The sequence below is a fragment of the Aedes aegypti genome, chromosome 2 (assembly GCF_002204515.2).
Source record: "Aedes aegypti strain LVP_AGWG chromosome 2, AaegL5.0 Primary Assembly, whole genome shotgun sequence".
Classification (NCBI taxonomy): Eukaryota; Metazoa; Arthropoda; class Insecta; order Diptera; family Culicidae; genus Aedes; species Aedes aegypti.
Window position 1 is genome coordinate 307,199,600 of NC_035108.1, and position 22,428 is coordinate 307,222,027.

General features: G+C 38.4%; 2 protein-coding genes across 2 annotated transcripts; one reads left to right on the plus strand and one right to left on the minus strand.

The window, feature by feature from the left end:
- The first annotated feature begins 766 nt into the window (after positions 1-766).
- On the plus strand, positions 767-4,240 carry LOC5568799 (ribonuclease Oy). The gene is made up of 2 exons (XM_001658114.2): positions 767-1,173; positions 2,942-4,240. Exons 1-2 carry the CDS (start codon positions 1,106-1,108, stop codon positions 3,831-3,833), a joined length of 960 nt encoding a protein of 319 aa, XP_001658164.1. The 5' UTR covers positions 767-1,105; the 3' UTR covers positions 3,834-4,240.
- Positions 4,238-21,787, minus strand: LOC5568802 (UBX domain-containing protein 1). The gene is made up of 3 exons (XM_001658115.2): positions 21,585-21,787; positions 20,925-21,524; positions 4,238-4,737 (listed from the first exon to the last, which is right to left on the minus strand). The coding sequence occupies exons 1-3, from the start codon at positions 21,632-21,634 to the stop codon at positions 4,413-4,415; spliced, it is 975 nt and encodes a 324-aa protein (XP_001658165.2). The 5' UTR covers positions 21,635-21,787; the 3' UTR covers positions 4,238-4,412.
- Positions 21,788-22,428: the final 641 nt, after the last annotated feature.

Below are 22,428 nucleotides of genomic sequence, written 5' to 3' on the forward strand. Positions count from 1 at the left end.
ACTGAGTCTAAATAGATTAAACAATACAAGTAATGAATAATATTTATATTTTCTATGTAAAAACTACCATAAAACATGATATGACCATTTTCGCATTTTTTTTATGGGCCATACTGTATATTGAAAAGGATCCATTCACCATGCATTTGGGTTTCGATTGAAACACAATAAAAAAAATCTAATTCGCATAAAATCTCATTGCTCATACGATGAAATACATCTAACTAATAGTGTCCACAGTGAAAACTTGTTGAATTTTTTATAAAGTTCATACTTTATCGTTAAAATGAAAAATGTGAATTTTTGGCGTTTTTACTAAGAGTGTTGGAAAATCTCATTATCAAACAGAATTCACATAATTTTGACTACATAAACTAGGTTTCTCAAAATGCTTTGTGACAAAAACTACTTCATTTCATCAGTTTTATCTTATTTTGCTGACAAAAGAATGATTTGTGAAAATTGTATGAATATTCTGTAGGAATTTGTATATGTGCACGGTGAATGGAGGCCGCACGATAACGGTACAGGAGAAGTCAATGAAGTCAATCTTCAAAAATGATGATTGCATTTTTTTGAGCGATTCCTTGCCTAAACTTTACCCGAGCCGAAAGCTTCACACTTTTATTTTGCGGTGTAACCTGCAAAAGCCTCCCGGTTGAAAAGCTTGCAACTTCATTGAATTCCTATCCCCCCGGCGGTGTCTTTAAAACTCAACTGACAGCATATTGTTTGTTTACTCCATCGGTAGACAGGAGATAAGGTTGGAATGTCATTTTGTAAGTCGCTTCAACATGACTCAGTCACAAAAGAAAAACATCTCCGGGTGTTATTGAACGAAAGAAAAGACACAACGACGAATATTTACAAAAAAAACTCGTTTTGTCACAACCATATACGGTGACAACATATCGCAGTTCGAGACGATAAGTTTTGTTATTCAACAGAGAGTGTGATTGCGAAAATCAACAAGAAAGAAAGGCGCTCCAGTGCGGAAAGAAAAATTCAGCAGAAGCCCCAAATTGCTGCAGATTGTCTCCATCCAATGGGCAGGTGAAAGCACTGACGACAATCAAGAAACAACGGCGTATAAATTTCATCCATCATGAAATTGGAACATCTGGCGATATTTTTGGCCTTTCTGAGCTTGCAATGTTTCGTCCGGGCCGACAGGTAAGATTCGTTTGGGGGAGAAATTATTTTCTGGGAATAGGACTAATTACGCCACAATCATGGAAAAAAGATTCAAATTGCGATGTTTTGACAAAATGAAATCAAACAACGTTATCTAACAGTGCTGACATTGACAACTGTGTTCTGCTTAATGGCGAAGGTGACTACAGTGTAATTGCGAATGCGATCCTGCGAAATGTGAATATCAAGCGAAGCCACATTGAGGACAAAAAGTTTTAAATTCGCTGATTGCCGTGATATAACTGCTTTCGGTTGGACTTGTCATGAATAGATATCAGTTTACGCGTCACGAGTTGTCCGTTTCATGCCGATGTTGCAAAAATTCAATATTTATCACATCAATGATAATTAAAACTTGTGTTGTTCATATTTGCGGCATAAACTTTGTGTTTTACCTTTCTTACTCCTATAAGAAGAGTATAGATACTGTTTGAAAAAATATATGCCAGCTCGATCAATTAAGCATATGTCAAACTTGGGTACCTTTTGCAGTACGAAGGGACCAAATGTGGTACTAGAAGTGGTACCTAATCTGAACCTGACTACTATGCTGCTCTTCTACTCCTACTTGTCCTATGTTCTATGTAAACCTTATGGACCGCGGGACAAATGCGTTGTTGTCACCGATTCCAAGAGCAATCCAAACGCTAGTATTTGTTAGGATAGGCTTTAGCTGTAATTATTCAATATGTAATTTGTGTTTACAGGTTTATGTTATGTACTTACAATTTTTCAGTAACCTTTTACACCTCGAAATTCTTCCCTTTATGTCTTAGGCGACATTTTAGGTTAAGTAGGCTACAATTAATAAATTTCTGGGTTTATAAATCTATTAGTTAACAAATTCATTTTTACTTACGTCTAATTGTAAATAGTAGTATTAAGTAGGATTTTTCACAATTTTTAGAATATCAATAATTTTTTAAATTATAAATTGTTCATTCGCACGATGGAAGAGCGCTCACACTATGCTGCCACTTGTTATTTGCCTTCTGCCTTTACCTCGTCAACATCGTAATCGGATCGCTGCTGACAGATCTCGAAGCAATGGAAAACAAACAGAACCGTCGGCCGTTAGGGCATCTCCATCGCGGGGCGGGTTTCGTCGTCACATGCGTAGAACAGCAATATGTCTAATCGTCTCTGGTGCAGCGCTTGTGTTTCGTCAAAACCCGGTCGTGTACCGTTTTGGATGTATACTGGCTTTGTACGACTAGTATTCTTCTCTGGTGAGGATGTTCCACACAGTTTGTAAGTTGGCTTTGTACCTTCTAGCCTTCGTTTCTCTACACCCTTCTGACGATCCATGGTTCTAGTTTCTTCGTTGGTCCACTAAATCCAGGGATTCCTTGTAGTTTTTTAACACTCAAGCTATAGATACAATACACTTAACTTGCTGAAATGTATTCACTTTTGACTATTTTCTATTTGCCTCTCTCTGTCTCATTCAGCTGTGGATATAACACTAGTTATAATTTTAGCTGGATTCAGGCATAGCCGTATTATTCAGACAGGCAAATCGACAAATAACATAGAAAATGCCAGTAGAGAGAGAATGTGGCAGAAAGAAATTAATCACAACATACTAAAGTTTAGTAATTCTGAGACAATCAGAGACTCAAGTGTAGGTACTAAATTAGTGATGTATAACAATGAACCTTAACCACCTGATACCTGTATGAAAATGTGAGAAGGGATTTGTTCAACATCGGTGGATTAATTCAGGCTTTTTTTTTATTTATTTCAGCTCTTCAGAAGAGGATAGCTCTTCTGATGAAGATCAGAATGAAGCCCTGTTGGAGGAAGATCCAGAATTCGATTTACTCATCTTCACACAAAGATGGCCCATAACGGCTTGCTACGAATGGCGAGAGAAAAGTCCGGACCACATTTGCGGTTTGCCTTCGGCGCAGAACATCTGGACCATACATGGAATCTGGCCTACCAAACTGAACACTATAGGGCCTAGCTTCTGCAATAAGACGGCAGTGTTCAACGTGACGGAACTGGATCCCATTGAAAAGCAGCTGGAGCAATTCTGGATTAACGTGGAAAAAAATAAACCCTATGATTCTCTATGGCGTCATGAATGGCTTAAACATGGAACTTGCGCTGCAGCCGTGATGGTCCAACTGAATACGGAGGACAAATACTTCGGTCAAGGCCTAACGTGGCTGCAACAGCATTCAATGGTTGATGTGCTTGGAGAAGGAGGTGTTTTACCTGGCAACAATTATACAGTGCTAGAGATCCATCAAGTTTTGATAGATCGCCTTCAGAAGAACATTGCAATAGAGTGTTATCACGACAAGGAAACAAAACAGCAATTTTTAAATGAGATACGCGTCTGTTTCAACAAAAACCTAGAGCTGGAAAATTGTGACGGAATTCTGTTCGAGGACGTTTTCATTGATCAGCCACAGGGAAAAATTATCACCAACTGCAACCTGAACAAGCCGATATTCTATCCGGCAACTGTACCCTTATCACGATACGAAAAGACACACATGTCTCCATTTGATCTACACGCGAAATTCTTGGAGGAGTTCAAGCGAAAGAAAGCAAATCAGAACAAAACGATGAAGACCTTGGTTAATATTTATAAACTTATTCAGCTGCTCAAGTGGTCAACAATTTAAAAATCAACAGAAACTTCACACTATCAAACAACGTCTTTCAGCTTATTTCAACTTAAACTACTCGACATCCGTGACGTTGACTTGCATTGCTGACCGTTTTGTGTTTTTAATTGATTTGAATAAATAGACACTACTATTTTACATGTTGAGGCGCTTAAAATCACAACCAACGACTACGTCATGTACCTTCAATTTGTATCTAATAAACGTGAAATACTTCTAATTCGGCTAACCAAAAACGCAAACATAAAAACGACTGTAAATAGCATCCCTTACTTTAATAATTACTGAAATTAAATCGGAAACGAAACGACCTGAACCCAGCATAGTGTGATAAAGTACATTTAAGCTTCAGAATTGTGAAAGCTTTCTTTCAATTTTATTTAAATAAAAGTGAGCAGCAGTGAGGCGATTTTTCCGTTTTTTTTATCTCTTTTAGACAAAACTAATAAATACATATTCCAAACCAATTCACTTGTTTTTTGTCTGCTTCAACAATTACTCACATCCTTGTATGACTCGTACACCGGAAGCCACGGTCAATGCTGCTCCAAATCACAAACCTTTCTACACTGTCTCTCAGGGCGCCTTAGTCACGATTAGTACCGCCGACGGAACCAGTCCCAACTTTTCCAACGAGTTGTCGAAGTCCTCTCCGTCGAACACCTTCCGCGGGAAGCTGGTCATCAAGCCGAACGGAGCCGAGCCGCTGCCCAATTTAAGCTGGACGAACAGTCGCACGGCGGCGAGCTGTTCCTTGGCGTCGAAAGTCTCCACCAGGGTGCTGCCGTCCAACATGCGAATTTGAATGCGAGCATTGGTGTAGGTCTTCGGCGTGGCCGGTTTGCTGGGCTCCGTAGGGGTAGTGGCAACAGGGACCGGTGCGGCAGCAATAGGGCTTTCACTAAAATAGATGAGTAATGTATCAACACCAATTCATTACTAACAGGAACTTTTGCTTGTACATATTACACATGTTACGAATCTTGTTTGAATATTAAAAATGATGTCTGTGTTAGGGAGAGCTTGGACTCCAACATTTCATACTTAATTGAACAATGCTTCTTCTCCAGTAAATATCATACCAATTACCTGTGTTTAATTAAATAAATTTAATACAATCTGTACTGCAGGGGTATCTCTAAGTCACTAAATATGTGGAAGAGGATTCAACCAGAATTAATAAAAAAATGTTAAATTATAGACAACGTTTGAATTGCGTTTCAGATACAATATTTGAAAATTCGCTCAGTTCTTTTGGTTTCCTTAACAAGCAAATATTTGTCCACGTGTTAGGAACTTTCATGCTAAATACCATAAAAATAAAAATTGAATCGGTTCGCTTAGCGTCAATGTACATTAGGTACAGTGCCGTACCGTGCGATTGGCCACGTTGGCACTCACTAAGGGCGTTTGGGGGGAGACGCCAAAATGCGTCACGCATTTGGTAAATTTGTAAACAGCCTTATTATTATTTAAGCCACAAGGAAATTCCTATGTTAAAAAAATTAAAGCAATTAATAAATCACTTTCAAAGATTATTTGATATTTTGGATGATACTTGTATAGTACTCCTTCGCGGATGATATGGATATTGTCGGCAGAACATTTGGAACGGGGGCAGACCTGTACACCCGCCTGAAACACGAAGCGACAAAATTCGGCTTAGTGGTGAATGCGTCAAAAACAAAGTACATGTTGATAGGCGGAAGTTCGTCAACCTCGGATCTTTGTTAACGGCTGATAACAACGTTAGTCATGAAATACGGAGACGCATCATTAGTGGAAGTCACGCCTACTATGGGCTCGAGAGAAGCTGCGGTCGAGACAGATTCACCCCCGCACCAAATGCACCATGTACAAAACGCTAATAAGACCGGTGGTACACAAATTATGTCACGCCAAATTTCAACTTTTTCGACCACCCCCCCCCCCCCCCCCCCCCCCTTTGTCACATTTTTTGATTTCGTCGAATATTAATCCACTGAATGTTCACCGAATGAACATTCATGGTGGTAAGCTCCATCGAAGTTAATACGCCAATCGCGTATTATCCTCGATTTTACTATAGTATCATCAGTGAATGAATATTCGACGAGATCATTCATTTTGTGTAACACGGATCGCAGTAAAGGGTTTCTTTCCGCTGAAAGTTGTAGCGTGATGCACGTATCGTATAAGAATGTGCATCTAAAATCACACATTCGTACGTCAAAAATCAGAATCGCGCAAAATGTCAGATAAAGCGTTATCAATGTCAACACAAGTTGTATATAAATCCCCAATACGATTCATGAACGACAATCTGTGTTGACAGCAAAACATGTTGTAAATAGTGCAACAAATAATCGCGTTAAGTTGTATAAACTGACAGATCATATATCAATCAAGAAAGCATCATATGAAATCGCTATAACTTAGAAAAAATTGCCACCCAAACTTGGTATCTGCTGACGATTGGCCTCAAAGAACAACATAGGAAGTGTTGCTGTACATGCAACATGCATTAACCCACCGTCGGTCGCCCTAGTGTACTGAGTACACGCGGAGCAATTTTGATAATAAATCCAAAGCTAGGCAAGATAGGATATAGATGTCTTCGGCAAATTTCTTCAGTTCATCGGTATCAATTGGTCAGTGGACAAAAAACACTTTGGAAACATCTTCCTGTGGCCATCGGATTGTGCCCCGGGGGAACCGATGTAGTGGACATTTCGCAATGCAACATCTTGAACACAAATATCTCAGGATCTAGATTTTCTAGCAAGATGGTATCTTCGGCAAAGTTGTTCAGTAGGTCAAGGGCTAACATGTGATAGGCTGCTTGTTTTGAAATTCCACCACCAGATGGTGCTAGTGAGCATTTAATTTTTCATACACCGATATCTCAAGATCCTGATTACCTAGACAGATGATGTCTTCGGCAAAGTTGTTCAGTATTTCAAGGGCTACCATGTGATTATCTTCTTGATTCGAAATTATTTCAATAGATGGCGCTAGTGAGCATGATATTTTCCGAACACAGGTATCTCAGGATCCTGGCTAGGTACCTATAAAGTTGACATCTTCGACAAAAGTGTTGAATAGTTCAAGGTCTAGCATGCAATAAGCCACACAACTTGAAATTCTACCAACAGATGGCGTATTTTGATCGCGAATATCTCAGGATAACGATATTTTAGTATTATGGTGTTTTCGGCAAAGGTGTTTACAGTGGGGATTCGCTCGTTGGGGGTCCGCTACATGGAATGACTCGATGGTTGGAAAAAAATCCAACTAAAAAGCATTCGAATGTCAAGAGAAGATGTCAAACTGATTTTGACGTCTGAGTACCGTCGCGTTGAAGTCTCCATACATAGGGCAAATGAGTATGTATATGTGCATTTTATGTCGTGTTCCAACCAACGAATCCCCGCTGTAGTAGATTAAGGACTTAACATGTGATGCGCCGTTTGATGATGCAATTTTTCGAACGCAGATTTTTTTGGATCCCGATCGCTTAGAAAAATGATCCTGAGATATTTTCATTACTAAGAAATATTACCCCATCGGCAAGGTTGTTCAAAAGATGAAGGCCTAAATGCAAGGAACCTCAAGTTTCAAAATTCTTTCAACTGGTGGCGCTAGTGAGCATGCATATTTTGATTGCTAATATCTGAGGATCCCGAATACATCCAAGTATAAACTTCTCGGCTCAAAAGTTCAGTAAGTCAAGTACAAACTTGTTATGGGCCACACTTGTTTGGGAATTCTTCTACTAGATGGTGCTACTGAGTATGCTATATTTTCAGCCCATATATCTAGGATCGTGATTGCTTAATCATGAAAATGACGTCTTCAACTAAGTTGTTTATTCTGTCCAAGACTGAAGCATGTTTACCATGTAATAAACCGTTTGATTCAAAAACGGTGCTCCTCAGCATGAAAATCCCATCAGAATGTACTTCAGAATTTCAAGTACAGTCAAATTTTCAGTCGATTCTCAAAAGATCATCGACTCATGGAACAGATTTTCTTTAGAAAGCTGATAAAAGGGAGCGTTATAGTAATTATGATTTTTTGTTTTAAGTATGGTTTCATGAGTCGATATCGAACTATGGAACATCGACTAATATTAATATTGCCGCGAAAACGTGTAAGCTCGATGCTAAAATGACATTGTTTGGCCGATGGGCCAACAGGTGGCGGTAGTGTGTAAACGTCAAATGCAAACGACGCGAGCGCTGCAGCCTGCAGTTGGTCGCATATCCCTTTCGGGACGGACCATATTTGAGTGATTATTACAAAATTTACCTTTTAAACTCATCATCTCGTAGAACAAAACTTTCTTTATTTTGGCTTTTCTATCAATCTATGAACTTTTTAGGGTCAAATTCAGACCAGCACAATTGTGCTGGTCCGTCCCCAAGGCAGTCGATGTTCAAAAAAAAAAATATTTTTTTTGTTTATTTTTAAAAAATTGTTCTAGTCATGCCTTTTTAAAAAATTTTGGACCCGTATTTTTTTTTATTTCGTCATTAGGGTGCTCTTTCGTGGAATAGGGTGACCCAAAAATTCAGAAATATTTCTTTTATGTACTTTAATTACATATGATTAATACATATGATTAATACATATGGTTTATTTTATGAATAGATCGAAAACAATGTACGAGATTTTAAAAATATTTCATATTTTCTCTAAGATTCAAAGCATTAGGTGACGATGACGTTTATCGCTATGATTCAAGAACTAGTCTACGTCATAGAAAAATGGGTAAACATACATGTGTGAAAACTAATAGTCTCAACCAAACCATCCAGGTTTTCTATGTTTGTTTATATCCTCAAAAATTATACAAGGTTTTTTTCTCAAAAATAATTTATGGAATAAAAATCAAAATTGAAAATAATAACAAACCTTCGAATTGTTTTAGTGGAATACTTGTAAATAAATGAAAACTGAATATAGTACTGTACCATTTAATTCCACTAGAGTTTGTATCTATTGACAGATACGCAAATTTGACCTCCACTATAAGGCCGTTATCAGAGTCATGTACTAGACTCGAAAAGTAAGTTTATTTTTTTAGAGACCCTTGGACCCTTGCTCGACAGCTTGGACGTTAATTACCAAGAATGACCCATTTAAAGTGCAAATAATTACCATCAAATTTCCTCTTCTTTCTGACGTTACAGAAGCCTCCTTCTCAACTTCTCATGGGTTGGGTGACAAAACGTCGAAAGACAAAACGTCGAATGCCAAAACGTCGAAAGGATAAAACGTTAAAAGGCCAAAACGTCGAAGGGACAAAACGTCGAAAGAGAAAATCTCGAATGCCAAAATGTCGAATTCCAAAACGTCGAAAGGGTAAAACGTCGAAAGGGTAAAACGTCGAAGGGACGAAGCAATTATAAAATCTATACACATTGTCAAATCTAAATACTAATCAATCACCATCATTCTTGTTTACGGCGGATCCAGCATTCGAACGCAAACAAAAATAGGGGTGAATGTTTTGAATACTGAAGGCAGTGAAAAATATATTATTTCCAATGTTATTACCGTCATACAACAATACAAAACTGGTCTTGGAAAGGATAGTAACAGGTCATGTACAAAATATGTCACACTACGTGGTCAGACATAGCGTGACAAGCCCTACAAATTTTTTGGAAGTCGCATCAAAAGTGCGGAACAAGGTGGAGAAGGAAATTAAAAAGTTGGGTCCTTTTTAAGCTTGACATGATTTGTGCGTGCCAGTCCTAAGAAAATCAAATTGAAAATAGCCAATACTTGTTGGAATTGTTTGAGATTTGTTTTAATCATTAGATCATTAAAAATTATTTAAGTCTTTCATCAAAAGTGCTAAAAGTAGTCAAATGTTAGAAGGAGGATGCGAGGGACGCGTTAAAAAATAAAATCAACTCTAGTTGTAATTAAATGGTATAGTTTTTTAATCGGTTCTCATTTACTTATCAATTGATGTTTGTATTACCATATAAATTCTCTGCACAAACAAAAAATAAATAAATTAATGTATAAAAATAAATTCAACAGTACAAACTGAAAAGCTTGCTGGATATCCTGATTTACTTATATGTGATCCTTAATATTTGAATATCCTGTAAAGAAAATCAATGAATAGATTCAATGTAGATACTTATTCAACAAAAGAAAGAGTAAATCTTTAAAGAATAAATAATCAACCAATGGGGTAATCGATGTTTCCATCGTTCTGAAAAGATAGTAATACGATCATACTCTACGCTCAGGGAAATCGAGAAAATTTTCTTTTACGAAAAGATCCTCGACCGGCTGGACTCTAACCTACGACCCTCAGCATGGTCTTGCTGAGCTTACTGTTATGGCTATCTAGCCCCCAATATCAAATTTTCCTAATTTTATTTTTTACAACGATTATTTTGCTTAAAATTGAATTTACGTCATTGCAATTTTAGTTTTGAGTACTTTGTAGGACTGAAAGAACTAAGACGGATAGTTAACATTTAACAGGGAATTCAAAAACCCTTTTAAATACGCCTCGTCAAAATCAGTTCATTAACCATATTTAAGCATGAATTTGCTTTTTGAAATTGTTACACATATTCCAGCTATTTGAAAAATTACATGAAACAATCAAATTTTTTTTTCGAATGTTTTCAATTATTTGGAAATTGTCAGATTTGAAAATAAAGAAACTGACAATGCTTCTAATAAGGCAATCCATAAGACAGCTGCGATCGGCAGGCTTTTTGGTTTGCCATGATTTTTTAAAGTTTCGCAGACCGTTAGATTACAAAGGAAGATGTAAAGCTCTAAGGGACGATTCAAACGTTAACGTTCATTGTTTTCCGAGATTTCTAGACTAAAACTGCTTTTCAAATCAAAATATCAAATATATCACGTTGCCTTAAAATTACTTAGTTTATGTAATAATGGGTCACTGCACAAAACTCATCCTCTCTCTTTTACTCTTACATAAAATTTGTAAACAACAAGGCCAGTAAATGTCAAAATCCCATAAAAAATCAAAACATTGCAGAGCCCTATAAATAGTTTTCCGGGAAGTGTGTTATTCCGAGAAATGGTTTTCCGGGAAATGGGTCATTCCGGGAAATGGGGTATCCGGGAAATGATTTCCGGGAAATGTCTCTCCGGGAAATGGTATAGAACCGTCCATTGTTTTCAAGTCTATCTAAATCCTCCCAATGCTCACTATCACGCTTTTTCCCAAGCCCCTAGTACATGCACTGTCACACTTTCGTATCCCCCCTTCCCCCAAATGATTGACGTAATTTTTGAACGTTCCCCAAAAATTTTACTGCTTCTTAAACTTTGCTATAGGCGATTTAATACAATAATTGTGATTCCCAATCTATTTCAAATATGGACTTATAAAAGAAAGATTTTACACCAAAGCTATAGTTTTCTGTTACATAGTTTTTGTACGGTACATAATTTTTATGATTCGTATGTAATCACTCATTCATGTTTCAATACAATATTAAGCACTATTGTGGACATTAGACATTAGGGGCCCAGATAGCCGAAGCGGTAAACGCGCAGCTATTCAGCAAGACCAAGCTGAGGGTCGGGGGTTCGAATCCCACCGGTCGAGGATCTTTTCGTAAAGGAAATTTTCTCGACTTCCCAGGGCATAGAGTATCTTCGTACCTGCCACACGATATACACATGCAAAAATGGTCATTTGGCACAGAAAGCTCTCAGTTAATAACTGTGGAAGTGCTCATAAGAACACTAAGCTGAGACGCAGGCTCTGTCCCAGTTGGGACGTATTGCCAGAAAGAAGAAGAAGTGGACATTAGAATTAGATTCAACCACTTAACTTGATCAAAATACTGAATATGAAAATTGGTAGTCCACAACGAACATCGACCGGGTAAGTGCCGGCACCAGCACAATTGTGCTGGTCCTACTTTGTCCCTCCAGAAATCTTTGCTGTGTGAATCAATTCACATTTGGTCTTCACCATTTCAAAGAATGACTCTTTCACTCTTGATTCGTACTTGTGCATAATACCTAGAAAAAACGAATAGTTGAAAAGTTGCGACAGATAAAACTTTTTCAATTCTTACGGTCTTTGTTTACATTTTGTTTACCCTGAGCGGGTGTTTTCTAAACACGATGTAAACAAAAGTTTTTGAGCTTAATTACAAGTATCAATGATAATAGACCATTTCCGTGAAAAATTTTTATTGGCTTATATGCTTTCTGTCAATTTACTGAACAGACTTTCCAAAGGAACCGATATGTTTTGAAGCCTCTAACTATTAGAAAACAATGAAAAACTTGCGGCACGTTAGTTCACCCCTCGGTCCCCTACTATTTATTTCCCTCCGATTTTTATGCGACCCCTTTTTGCCCTATAATTTTTTCTCCACGTCGTGGTGAATATTTGATCAGCTGGTTCGGATCAATCATGATAGAGAAAGTGTACATGGTGACATCACGGAAAACTTTTCATCTTAGTCTCTCTTCCATTAACCTATATTGACTGTCCCGCTCTTTGACTTTCCTGCTGAAATTGTTTTTTTTATAAGGAGTTGCCATTCACTGCTAGAAATGTTGGAGTTTCGAGGTTATGTCAGGCGTACAACCATCTATAGCTTTATTCATGTTTTAATACATTATATATTAGATGCTGTATTGGTTTGCTGGTGACTAATTTGGTGGAAGCGAATACCATCTCCTTTGCCTGGAGCTGCTGTGATGCTCCAATTTGATATACGAAGAATATTGCTCTCTTCCGGTTTTGTGGTCGACTGAGGGCTGGCGATGAGCGTAGCACCATGTTTTGAACCTTTTTTCCAAACTGTAAATACGCAATACTATACAAGATGTCCTCGATTGGCACATCCATCATTCAGTATGGATTCCCCCAGCTTCCATGCATGGTTATTAAGTGGCCAGAACAAAATGCTGTCGCATGGAGAAATCTTCGTCGCTCCCTCCAGTTTACCGCCGTCCGCCGGTGGGGAGCAGAACCGTTTTTGGGAACTATTGTGGAGCACCGCAGCGGCTGCGGACGGGGAAAATATTTGTTGTGGTCGTGAAGGTTTTTGTTGTGGAGGAAAACCATCAGATTGGAGGAACTGCGAATTACATTTTTTTCAGGAAGGCCTATGAGAGGGGTAAATTAAACGGGGAAGCGCTTATGGTTCTGGAAAATTAATGAGGAAGCGGAACCATAAGGCTTCCGGTAGCAGTTTGATAACAAATATGCATCTGAGCTTGCGACTGATTTCTCCGCAATGTTCTGGTTTACTCAGATGGCAAATATAATTGATGCGAGCCATCAGCTCTTTTTTATTCTTCCGCTGTGCTTATTCAATACAAATAGTGACGTCACAATCTGCGCGGCATAAGCACAGCGGATGAATAAGAGAGAGGAACAATGGCACGCATCGATGATCTTCTCCACCTGAGTACAGTTGAATTTCGTTCGTTGCACTACGTTTAATTGCACTTCGTTTTAATTGGGCTCCCGTTAAGTGGGCTATAGCCCACCTAAAACGAAGGCAAGCGTCACTTTCTGACATAAACCGCAATTTGTCGATGTTGGTAGCCCTGAATTTCTATTGTAATCGGTGTTTTGACAGCTCAAAACTTAGCCCGATTAGTGAAAGTCTTTCACTAATCGGGCCACGGGCTTAGTGCAACGAACGAAAGTTGACTGTAGATTCAGAACATGGATTATTTCATTTCTGTTGATTGTCGTGATTGTCCGATTTGACAGTGACATTTCATCATGTCTACAAACACGCAACGCAGGGGTATGACTAAAAGTTGTGGAAAAATCTCCACTTTGTATACCCACAGGGTTGAAACAACTGTGCCGCACGACAGTTTTGACATCAAAAAGTGGTGAATTTCCAAGTTTTCAAAAAATTGTAAGAAAATAAGGACTTCATATAAATTAGATCTTGAAACGCCAATAATCATTAAAAATGGTCATCTTTCGAAGAAAAATATAAAAATATGGGGTAAGGTCTGACGGAAATGGTCTATTCAATAATCGAAATCAAAAAAGTTTGGTAAAACAATGATTTATTGGCTTAAATAATCATTCAATGTCATGGGTGTCGAACAGCACAATTGTGCTGGTTCGTCCCGAAAGGGATATATACGAATCGGGAGTGTGACGCCTTTTTGTCTGTGCTGAAATCAAAGAACTGTCAATGGTGGTTATAATTGAGCAATAGGTCTTTCCACGAGACGTCTCAAATCAGGTGATTCGGAAGGTCTTCTATGCATATTCCGAACGTGTCAGTGATTCTAAAAGGTAAACAATAGTACAAAATAACGATCAAATAATGATGAAGGCGTAATCGGTTTTCTAGAGAACATCTATTCTGTGAATTCAACTGAATTTTATGATAAAATTGTCAATAGCATACTGCAGTAGCACGTAGTATTTTCTGCTTTCAAACAGTATATTTCAAGCACATTTATTGGTTTAAATAATGCAAATAATAGCCTTAAAACTGGTGTTAGACTTAGTACACGCGGCTTTTCATTTTTATTTCCATTTGACAATCGCTCTTCACCCTTGGTAATCACCGGGACAGCACCAACACACGGCGCACAGTAAAAGTCAAAATAACAAAAGAATTTATGGCACTCATGGGCGGTAGGAAGCTGTTACACAAAAACGAAGAAAGATGTGTGTTAGTGCAAAGTGATATGAGAAACTCGGTCTCTCATGGCGACTCACGGGATGGAACGCACACTACAACATTGTTCGAATCACCTCGAATGTTATAGTCATTGCCTGTGTTGTTTACAAATCAATTCAAAGTGCTCTTTGTGCTAGTATAACCATATTATGATTATACTAGCACAAAGAGCACTTCGAATTTATTTGTAAACAACCAGGGAGTGAAATGTGAAGTAATACCATGAGGTAGTTCCGGGGGACACATAGGCTTCTTTCCAAAAGCCGATTATATGTGGTGTGATTGAGTTTTTCCCCTTTTTTTTCCTCTTTCACAACAACTCAAGCGAGCCGGAGTAGTTATAGAAGACATACGAATGAGAACCACAGAGCCAAATCCCAATCGGCGCCAAGACAGCCGTGGATGGTGAATGTTTCTAGCTTTTGCTAGAAGTGCGAGAATGCTAAAAAAAAAAAAAAAAAAGTTTGTTCTCACGAGATGTGCAGCAACGAATTTAGATTATCACCAGCAACGAGAAGTTTGCGTCCTACTTTTCTACTAAATATAAACATATTATTGTTCAATTTTAATCTAGAATTTGAAGTAGAATGAACCCTATATGTTTAATTTTATTTTGTGCTTATCTATTAATTTACTGGTAGCGAAATGTTTTAACATATGACAAAACGTGTATTGATAAGCCCAAATGATCAGTATCATAAGATGTTCAGAAAATTAAATGCTCACTGGCGCAGGGTTACATAATTCAAAATATAATTGCCAATTACATGTGAGCACTTTCCTTACCTAATAAATTTGATGAAGACGTCAAGTTTCAAAATAATCGGAAACTTGAGATTATGTATTTGAAAAAACAAAAAAAAACCAGTATCTCTTTCCCTAGCCTGATGGAAGTATTTGAAATCTAGCAGCACATTGCATTTTGAATTGAATGTGGAAGAATTTTGAGTAGGTATATTTTCCACTTAACACGTTGGCCCGTGATATACAAAACAACTTCATCAAAGACACCATCTTTGTAATCTAATTTTATTTTCCTAATCAGGATCCTGAAATACTTGCATTCGAAAATTTCGTTTTGTGGAAGAATTCCAAATAAAACTGCATATCACATGTTTAGTCCTTGATTTACTAAACATCTTTGGTATAATTTCAAGTTGGGTGGCTTATTACATGCAAGACCGTACACTGAAACAAGCGTTGAAGTAATGCGAACCATGAACAAGTTTTTAAATTTACTATTCCATTCAAGATTGAGCTATCAAGAGCGCTTTTTATTTGCGTTTTGGTCCCTCTCAATCCAACCGCATCGATAGCCGAGCGGTAAGCGTTCGCGCTTGACAATCGCAAGATCCTCGGTTCGATACTGGCTTGCTGCAAGTTTTTAACCATGATATAGTAATTTTTACTGTCGAAATGGTACCATGGTAAAATTGAATACACAAAATATTTGAAATAAATGCAAATTTAGTCTGCACAAATCAAGTGGCGTTGTGTATTTAACTTAACCCTCTAACATAGTATTTTCAACTGCAACGCTGTTCTCAGTGTAACCTCAACACTTTTGTCGAAGACGTCAACTTTATAGGTAACCAGGATCCTGAGATATCTGTGTTCGAAAAATATCATGCTCACTAGCGCCATCTATTGACAGAATTTCGAATCAAGTAGATTATCACATGGTAGCCCTTGAACTACTGAACAACTTTGTCGAACACACCATCTTTCTAAAAAATCGGGATCTTGAGATATTCGTGATTAAAATATTGCATGCTCACTAGCGCCATCTAGTGGCAGTTTTTCTTATTAGGTAGCCTATTGACTGTTTAACGATAAACTTGCGACGATCGACGCGCCACCATATTTCATACAACGGAGGAAATTAGAACTGACTTGGAGGTGATGATTTGGAGGTTATTTGGCAATTTGGAGGTTAAAATCCCCTCCAAACACTAGCGATTTTGCGGTGGGATGTTGACGTTTGATGACGAATCATATGTTAATCCTTGACCTACTGAACAACTTTGTCGAAGACATCATCTTTCTAGGTAATCAGGATCTTGAGATATCGGTGTATGAAAAATTAAATGCTCACTAGCACCATCTGGTGGTGGAATTTCGAAAGCCAGCCTATCACATGTTAGCCCTTGACCTACTGAACAACTTTGCCGAAGATACCATCTTGCTAGAAAATCTAGATCCTGAGATATTTGTGTTCGAGATGTTGCATTGCGAAATGTCCACTACATCGGTTCCCCCGGGGCACAATCCAATGGCCACAGGAAGATGAGGATGTTTCCAAAGTGTTTTTTGTCCACTGACCAATTGATACCGATGAACTGAAGAAATTTGCCTAAGACATCTATATCCTATCTTGCCTAGCTTTGCATGTACAATCAAAATTGTTCCGCGTGTACTCAGTACACGATGCGACCTCTGGTGTAACTTTTTTTTAGAGCGACTGACGGAAGGTTAATATTGGCAATTAATCACTTGTAAGATATGTATCCCTTTATGGTACAGTGGTAAGGTGTCCAATTCCCAATCTAAAGGTGTCACGTTCAAGGCTTGCTGGACACTGAACACTGGACTGAAAAAGTCGTCCCAAGTACGCATATACCCTATTAAACATTTGACAGTTTAACAGCCGACTAAATTGGTTGAAAAATCGGTCGATTGTTGCATGTTATGGAAGATTAACACAGGGATCAACCGAATATCACCCGATTTAATAGGGTGGGCCGACGCAATCCTACTAAATAGGTGGATAAATCGGTATTTTAAGTAAAATCCAAGCAAATTGACGTACTAAACATCAGATTTCCTCGGTCACCCGGTTTAATCTAGCGATTAGTCAGTTGATCGCTGTGTTAATCTTCCATAAGCGTCGGTGCAACAATCGACCGATTTTTCAACCAATTTAGTCGGCTGTTAAACTGTCAAATGTTTAATAGGGTATATGCGTACTTGGGACGACTTTTTCAGTCCAGTGTTCAGTGTCCAGCAAGCCTTGAACGTGACACCTTTAGATTGGGAATTGGACACCTTACCACTGTACCATGAAGGGATACATATCTTGCAAGTGATTAATTGCCAATATTAACCTTCCGTCAGTCGCTCTAAAAAAAGTTACACCAGAGGTCGCATCGTGTACTGAGTACACGCGGAACAATTTTGATGGTAGCCTCCACTTTGGTAGGTATATAGACCAATCCAGTTGCCTGCGTAGTAGTGCAATGTGGACAAAATTTTCTTTGTTTGCTGTGAGAACTGTCACAACATTGCTTTTGTTTGCTGTGAGAATCAAAATATAAACAGAATTGCAGCAATACAACCACTTCCTTGTTGGCCTGCCGTTGATCGAAAGCTCAATAACGTCAAGCAAACATCGATACGTTTTCATTCTGAGGAAATCGACTTGTGTAAGATTGATTCTGCGTTGGTGTTCGTGGCAGTTTGCTTGGGGACCTCTATAGCCTTTTCGTGCATTCTATACGATACACCACATCGAGCGTGACGTCATCGTAAAATAGTTCATTCCATGCACAATTCGGTAGTAGGGTAGAAGCACCGGTTTTGGCCATACGCCTCTACACAGCTAAACAGCATGAAACCTTTTGTGCTCAGTAGATCACATTCACATGATAGAGCTTTTTTCTCATGCTTGCCTTAAAATTCATCGAGGGGCTGATAAAATCGGGTCCCTACCGTAATAATCTTTCACTACACTCATACTCAAACTTCACTGTTATTCAAACATCAACATCATAATCAAATCAAATCCATTTTAAAGTATTTTACTTTGAAATCCGAAACTCTGAAAAAGCTTCCAAACCAAATGACAGATCTCCCTTAAAACCATAAACCAATCACAGCACCTATCATCCATCATCAAACATCCTAGCATCTGCAAAAAGCTACCGCACTGTTGTAAGAGTCTGACCCAGAATTGATCGAAGTTGTGTCCATAGTAGTCCTACGTGAACCCCGCGGTAATGTTACAGACATTACCCACCCCAATTTTGTTTAGCGTGAACGGTTTGCGTTTGAAGTCTTGTTGAACGCGTAGCATTATAAGGCGTTAGGGATAGTAAATTTCGTCTAAATGTAAGACTATACAAGTTAAACAACACCTTCACTGTACACGCCTACGAGAAGCTATTGAAGTAGAGTGATCAAAGTATTTTAGACCGATTGTTACGCGTATATAATTTGGTCATTTACGGCAAAATCAAATGGAAGTATTTTTGGCACATAAAACACACTATTGTCAAATATTTAGTATTCAACGAATGGTCAATCTAGCTTTAAAATCTGTATTAGTCTGTATAATTTTGTCAATTTGCTGAACGTACATCCATATACTGCCCATAAACGCATAATTGTCCCATGCGAATAGGAAATCCAGCAAACAAGGGACTGACATGCATTTATGGGCAGTATATTGATCTGCATAATTTCTGTATGTTCTCACAGATTCACCTATTTAGGGGTAGTCGGGGCGGTTTGGCCAATGGGGTGGAATGAGCACCCCCTTAAAACTGCATAAATTCCACAAATTTCATCTGAAATAACATGCAACCCCAAAGCTGATGAGGAAATGAAGCAATAGCAATGTTACAAGAAAATGTTCAAAACTCGAATAAAAATAAATAAATGATGTTCGAAAAAACTGGCCATATGGCCCCGAATGACCCTTTTATATTTCATCATTTCTGAATGATGATGTTTGACTGTTAGAATGTTTTTAAAAAAATATATCTTCTTGCACGAAGTATTTATAAATACTAATAACTTTCAAGTGTAGTAACAAAATAATTGAATTTTTAGATTATATGAGACTATTTTGCAATCAAAAATGGGGTGCTCATATTACCCCATCAGTAAAAAATCGACTCGAAAAATGAGAAATTTTGAAAAATCCATCATTCATCCGTGAACTTTATAAGACAAAGGAAATCATGCGGATCTAGTGTATTCATCTTGAAATTGTTGGAAATCATGCAAACATTAAAAAAATTCATAATATTTTCAGCACTTTTATCGACTTTTCCTTAAGGTGGCCGAACTGCCCCACTTTCCCCTATATACAGTCTAAGCTTGTTATAAAGACATCGCAAGAAACCGTCAGAATAAGGAAAAGTCGTTATAGAGAACAGTTACATTAAAATAGTTTTCAAGGAATCGAAAAATGTCACTATAGAGAGCTTTTGTCGCTATAAAAGTTGTCGTTATAACGAACTTCCACTGTACATTAAATGTACAAATCTCGCATAACTTCTGATCTCGCCCTAAAAGCCATAGGTAACCATGTGTGTAGCTCGTAGTTTCTGAGCATTTGAAAGGATTTTCATGCTATTTAACAACGCTATGGGGAAGAAAGGATCATTATCTACCTGCCCGTGATGTTGGTTTGAATGCTTATTCTTTCTTTTGCTCAGAAACAACGAGCTACACACGTGGCTACCAATGGCTTTTAGGGCGTTATCTCAGAGTATGCGAGAAATGTATAAAACTCGTCCCCTTAATGCTACAACTAGATAACTCGAAAATCAAAATTTTGGGATGTGCCACTTGAAAATATGACCGTTTTACAAGGTGACGGTTAATCGCAGAGGATATGGTTGAAAAATAAACATTAACTTGTGTATTTTGAATCACACGCTTATGAGATGTAGGTATTTTACAGATCTAATTAATAAAAATGTTTTGGCATATTGAAGTCAAAAATTTCAAATTTCGAGTTATCTAGTTGTAGCATCAAGGGGACAAATTTTAGGTATACAGATTATCGGTAACCGAGACTCGGTCACAAAACCACTAATGAAAAAGAAGGCTTGGCCTTAATTCGTTAGCGTTTGTAAATTACACCTAAATGTAAAATATACAAGTTCAAAATAAATCTACGTTCACGCCTAGAGAAAATCGTATAGGGTAGAAGCACCGGTTTTGGCCATACGCCAGCCATAGTGGGTTATACACCGTTTTACATAGCCAACATTCATACACTTGTCCGAATTGATTCAAAACATATGAAAAATAATTCATTGGAACCACTTCTGCAGCAGTAATTCATTACGAAAATATTTTAGATAAATTTCTGAAAAAAATTAATGATGAATCAATAGTATAATTTATTGTAAAACTCTTGGAAAATTTCTTAACAGATTTCCAGGAAGAATTCCTGGATGAATGATCTCCTGGATCGCAATACCCTTTCTTCAATATCGAGTTAAGGAGAGTTGGCTGTAACTTTAGAAACCATTTTGGTTAATAAAAAAACTTTAAATACCTTCCATTAAAAATAGACTTTTTAGAGACTTGCATTAAAATAGAGACAGTCTCTAAAAAGAGACCTGTTAATAGTTCGACTATTGGTTACAAGCTGAGTTATATTTTCCACAGTACTCACCCAGCCTGTTTGGCCCGTCTGGCGGCCTTGTCCGCCTCGATCTGCGCCTTCACCCTATCGCGAGCGGCCTTCTCCTCCATCTTCTCGCGCCTCCGCTGCTCCATCACCTTCTTCATTTCCTGTTCCTCGAGCTTGCGCTTGGCCTCCAGCATATCCTTGCCGGACTTGATTCGCAGCCGCTCCCGCTCCTGGGCTTCCTTCTTTTCGTTCTCCTCGCGCTCCTGGCGCTTCCGTTTCATCTTCTCCTCCAGCAGGGCCAGTTGGGCCTTCCTCTCGTCTTCGGTCAGCGGTTTCTTCTCTTCGGTGGACTCGGAAAAGCTACTGTGCTGCGTTTTGGCCGCATGGAACTCGACCTCGTCCTGGGATTTGAACAGTTTGCCGCACTCGTCGCACTTGAGAGATTTGGCCACCTGAGCAGATTCTTCGGTGGCCGTTCCTCCAGTGGCATCCGGCGAGGTCCCTTCTTCGGCCGGCGGTTGTTGTTCCGTGGTGGACGAACACGATCCACTGCCGGAGGGAATGTCCTCATCGGCATGCGCCAGCAGCCATTCCATGGCCGCTTCCACACCCTTGTTGTTGGTGACCTGGAGGGCCCGTTCTCTGGAAGTTTTTGATTCCTGTTACCGGAGGAACAAAACCAAAACGGGACACAATACTTACGCTTTTTCCTTGGGAAATCCCATATCAACTAGTGTCTGAATGTCGGACATTGTGCGTCGTTAATCTTTTTTTACCTGCTACTAATTAATTGAGAAATTCTACGAAGAAAGTAATTTGTTTTAGCACGATAACTCGAAGGAAGAACCGCTGAGCTGTGTTGCCCTTTTTCGCTTCGCGATCACCGTCACTGACTGACTGACCGGAATGGATGACAGTTGGATGGAAATTACTGAGCCCTTATCGACTTGAATAATTCAAGACCAACAATTAAAAAGGCTTCAAGACCAGAATGTAAAAAATCGGGTTTCTGCTAATTTTTGTTTGTTACGGCGAAAAGATGGATTTTTGACGGCTTGCAGCCGAATTCCTTTTAGCATATCGCAAACTCCGTTGATCTGGGTGTTATATAGCTTGAGGCTGCAAATTTATTAGCTCATTAGATCAAATTATAGGATAACAATATATTAATTACATAATTCGGTATTTAGTTCAATTTAGAATTCAATAAGTTCATCCGTACAATTTCTTCTCATACCTGTGATAGTAGATTAAGGTTAGAATAACAAATTTTGTGATCGTCTAATAACTTACAGAGATAATTTCTGTAATATTAACTTTAACTTCATTAATTCATTGTTCATGTAAATACTACTGGTAGCTGTAAATGGCTTAGGGATTTCAGAAACTAACTTAATTAATAGCTACAAATAAGCAAATCACCCCTGCATGACTATTCACTACACTGCTTGGTATTGTAGTTCACAAATCTCTTTTCTCCGATTATTTTGCTCTACCCATCATACACCAACATATTTCAGCTTGAGCAGTGTTGGCAGCAACATTC

Coding starts and splice junctions, on each gene's coding strand:
- LOC5568802 (XM_001658115.2), bottom strand. CDS start 21,634: ATGTCCGACATTCAGACACTAGTTGATATGGGATTTCCCAAGGAAAAA. Junction 21,525..21,584: donor GGATTTCCCAAGGAAAAAGC/GTAAGTATTGTG, acceptor AAAAACTTCCAG/AGAACGGGCCCTCCAGGTCA. Junction 4,738..20,924: donor AGACGGGCCAAACAGGCTGG/GTGAGTACTGTG, acceptor CATCTATTTTAG/TGAAAGCCCTATTGCTGCCG.
- LOC5568799 (XM_001658114.2), top strand. CDS start 1,106: ATGAAATTGGAACATCTGGCGATATTTTTGGCCTTTCTGAGCTTGCAA. Junction 1,174..2,941: donor TGTTTCGTCCGGGCCGACAG/GTAAGATTCGTT, acceptor TATTTATTTCAG/CTCTTCAGAAGAGGATAGCT.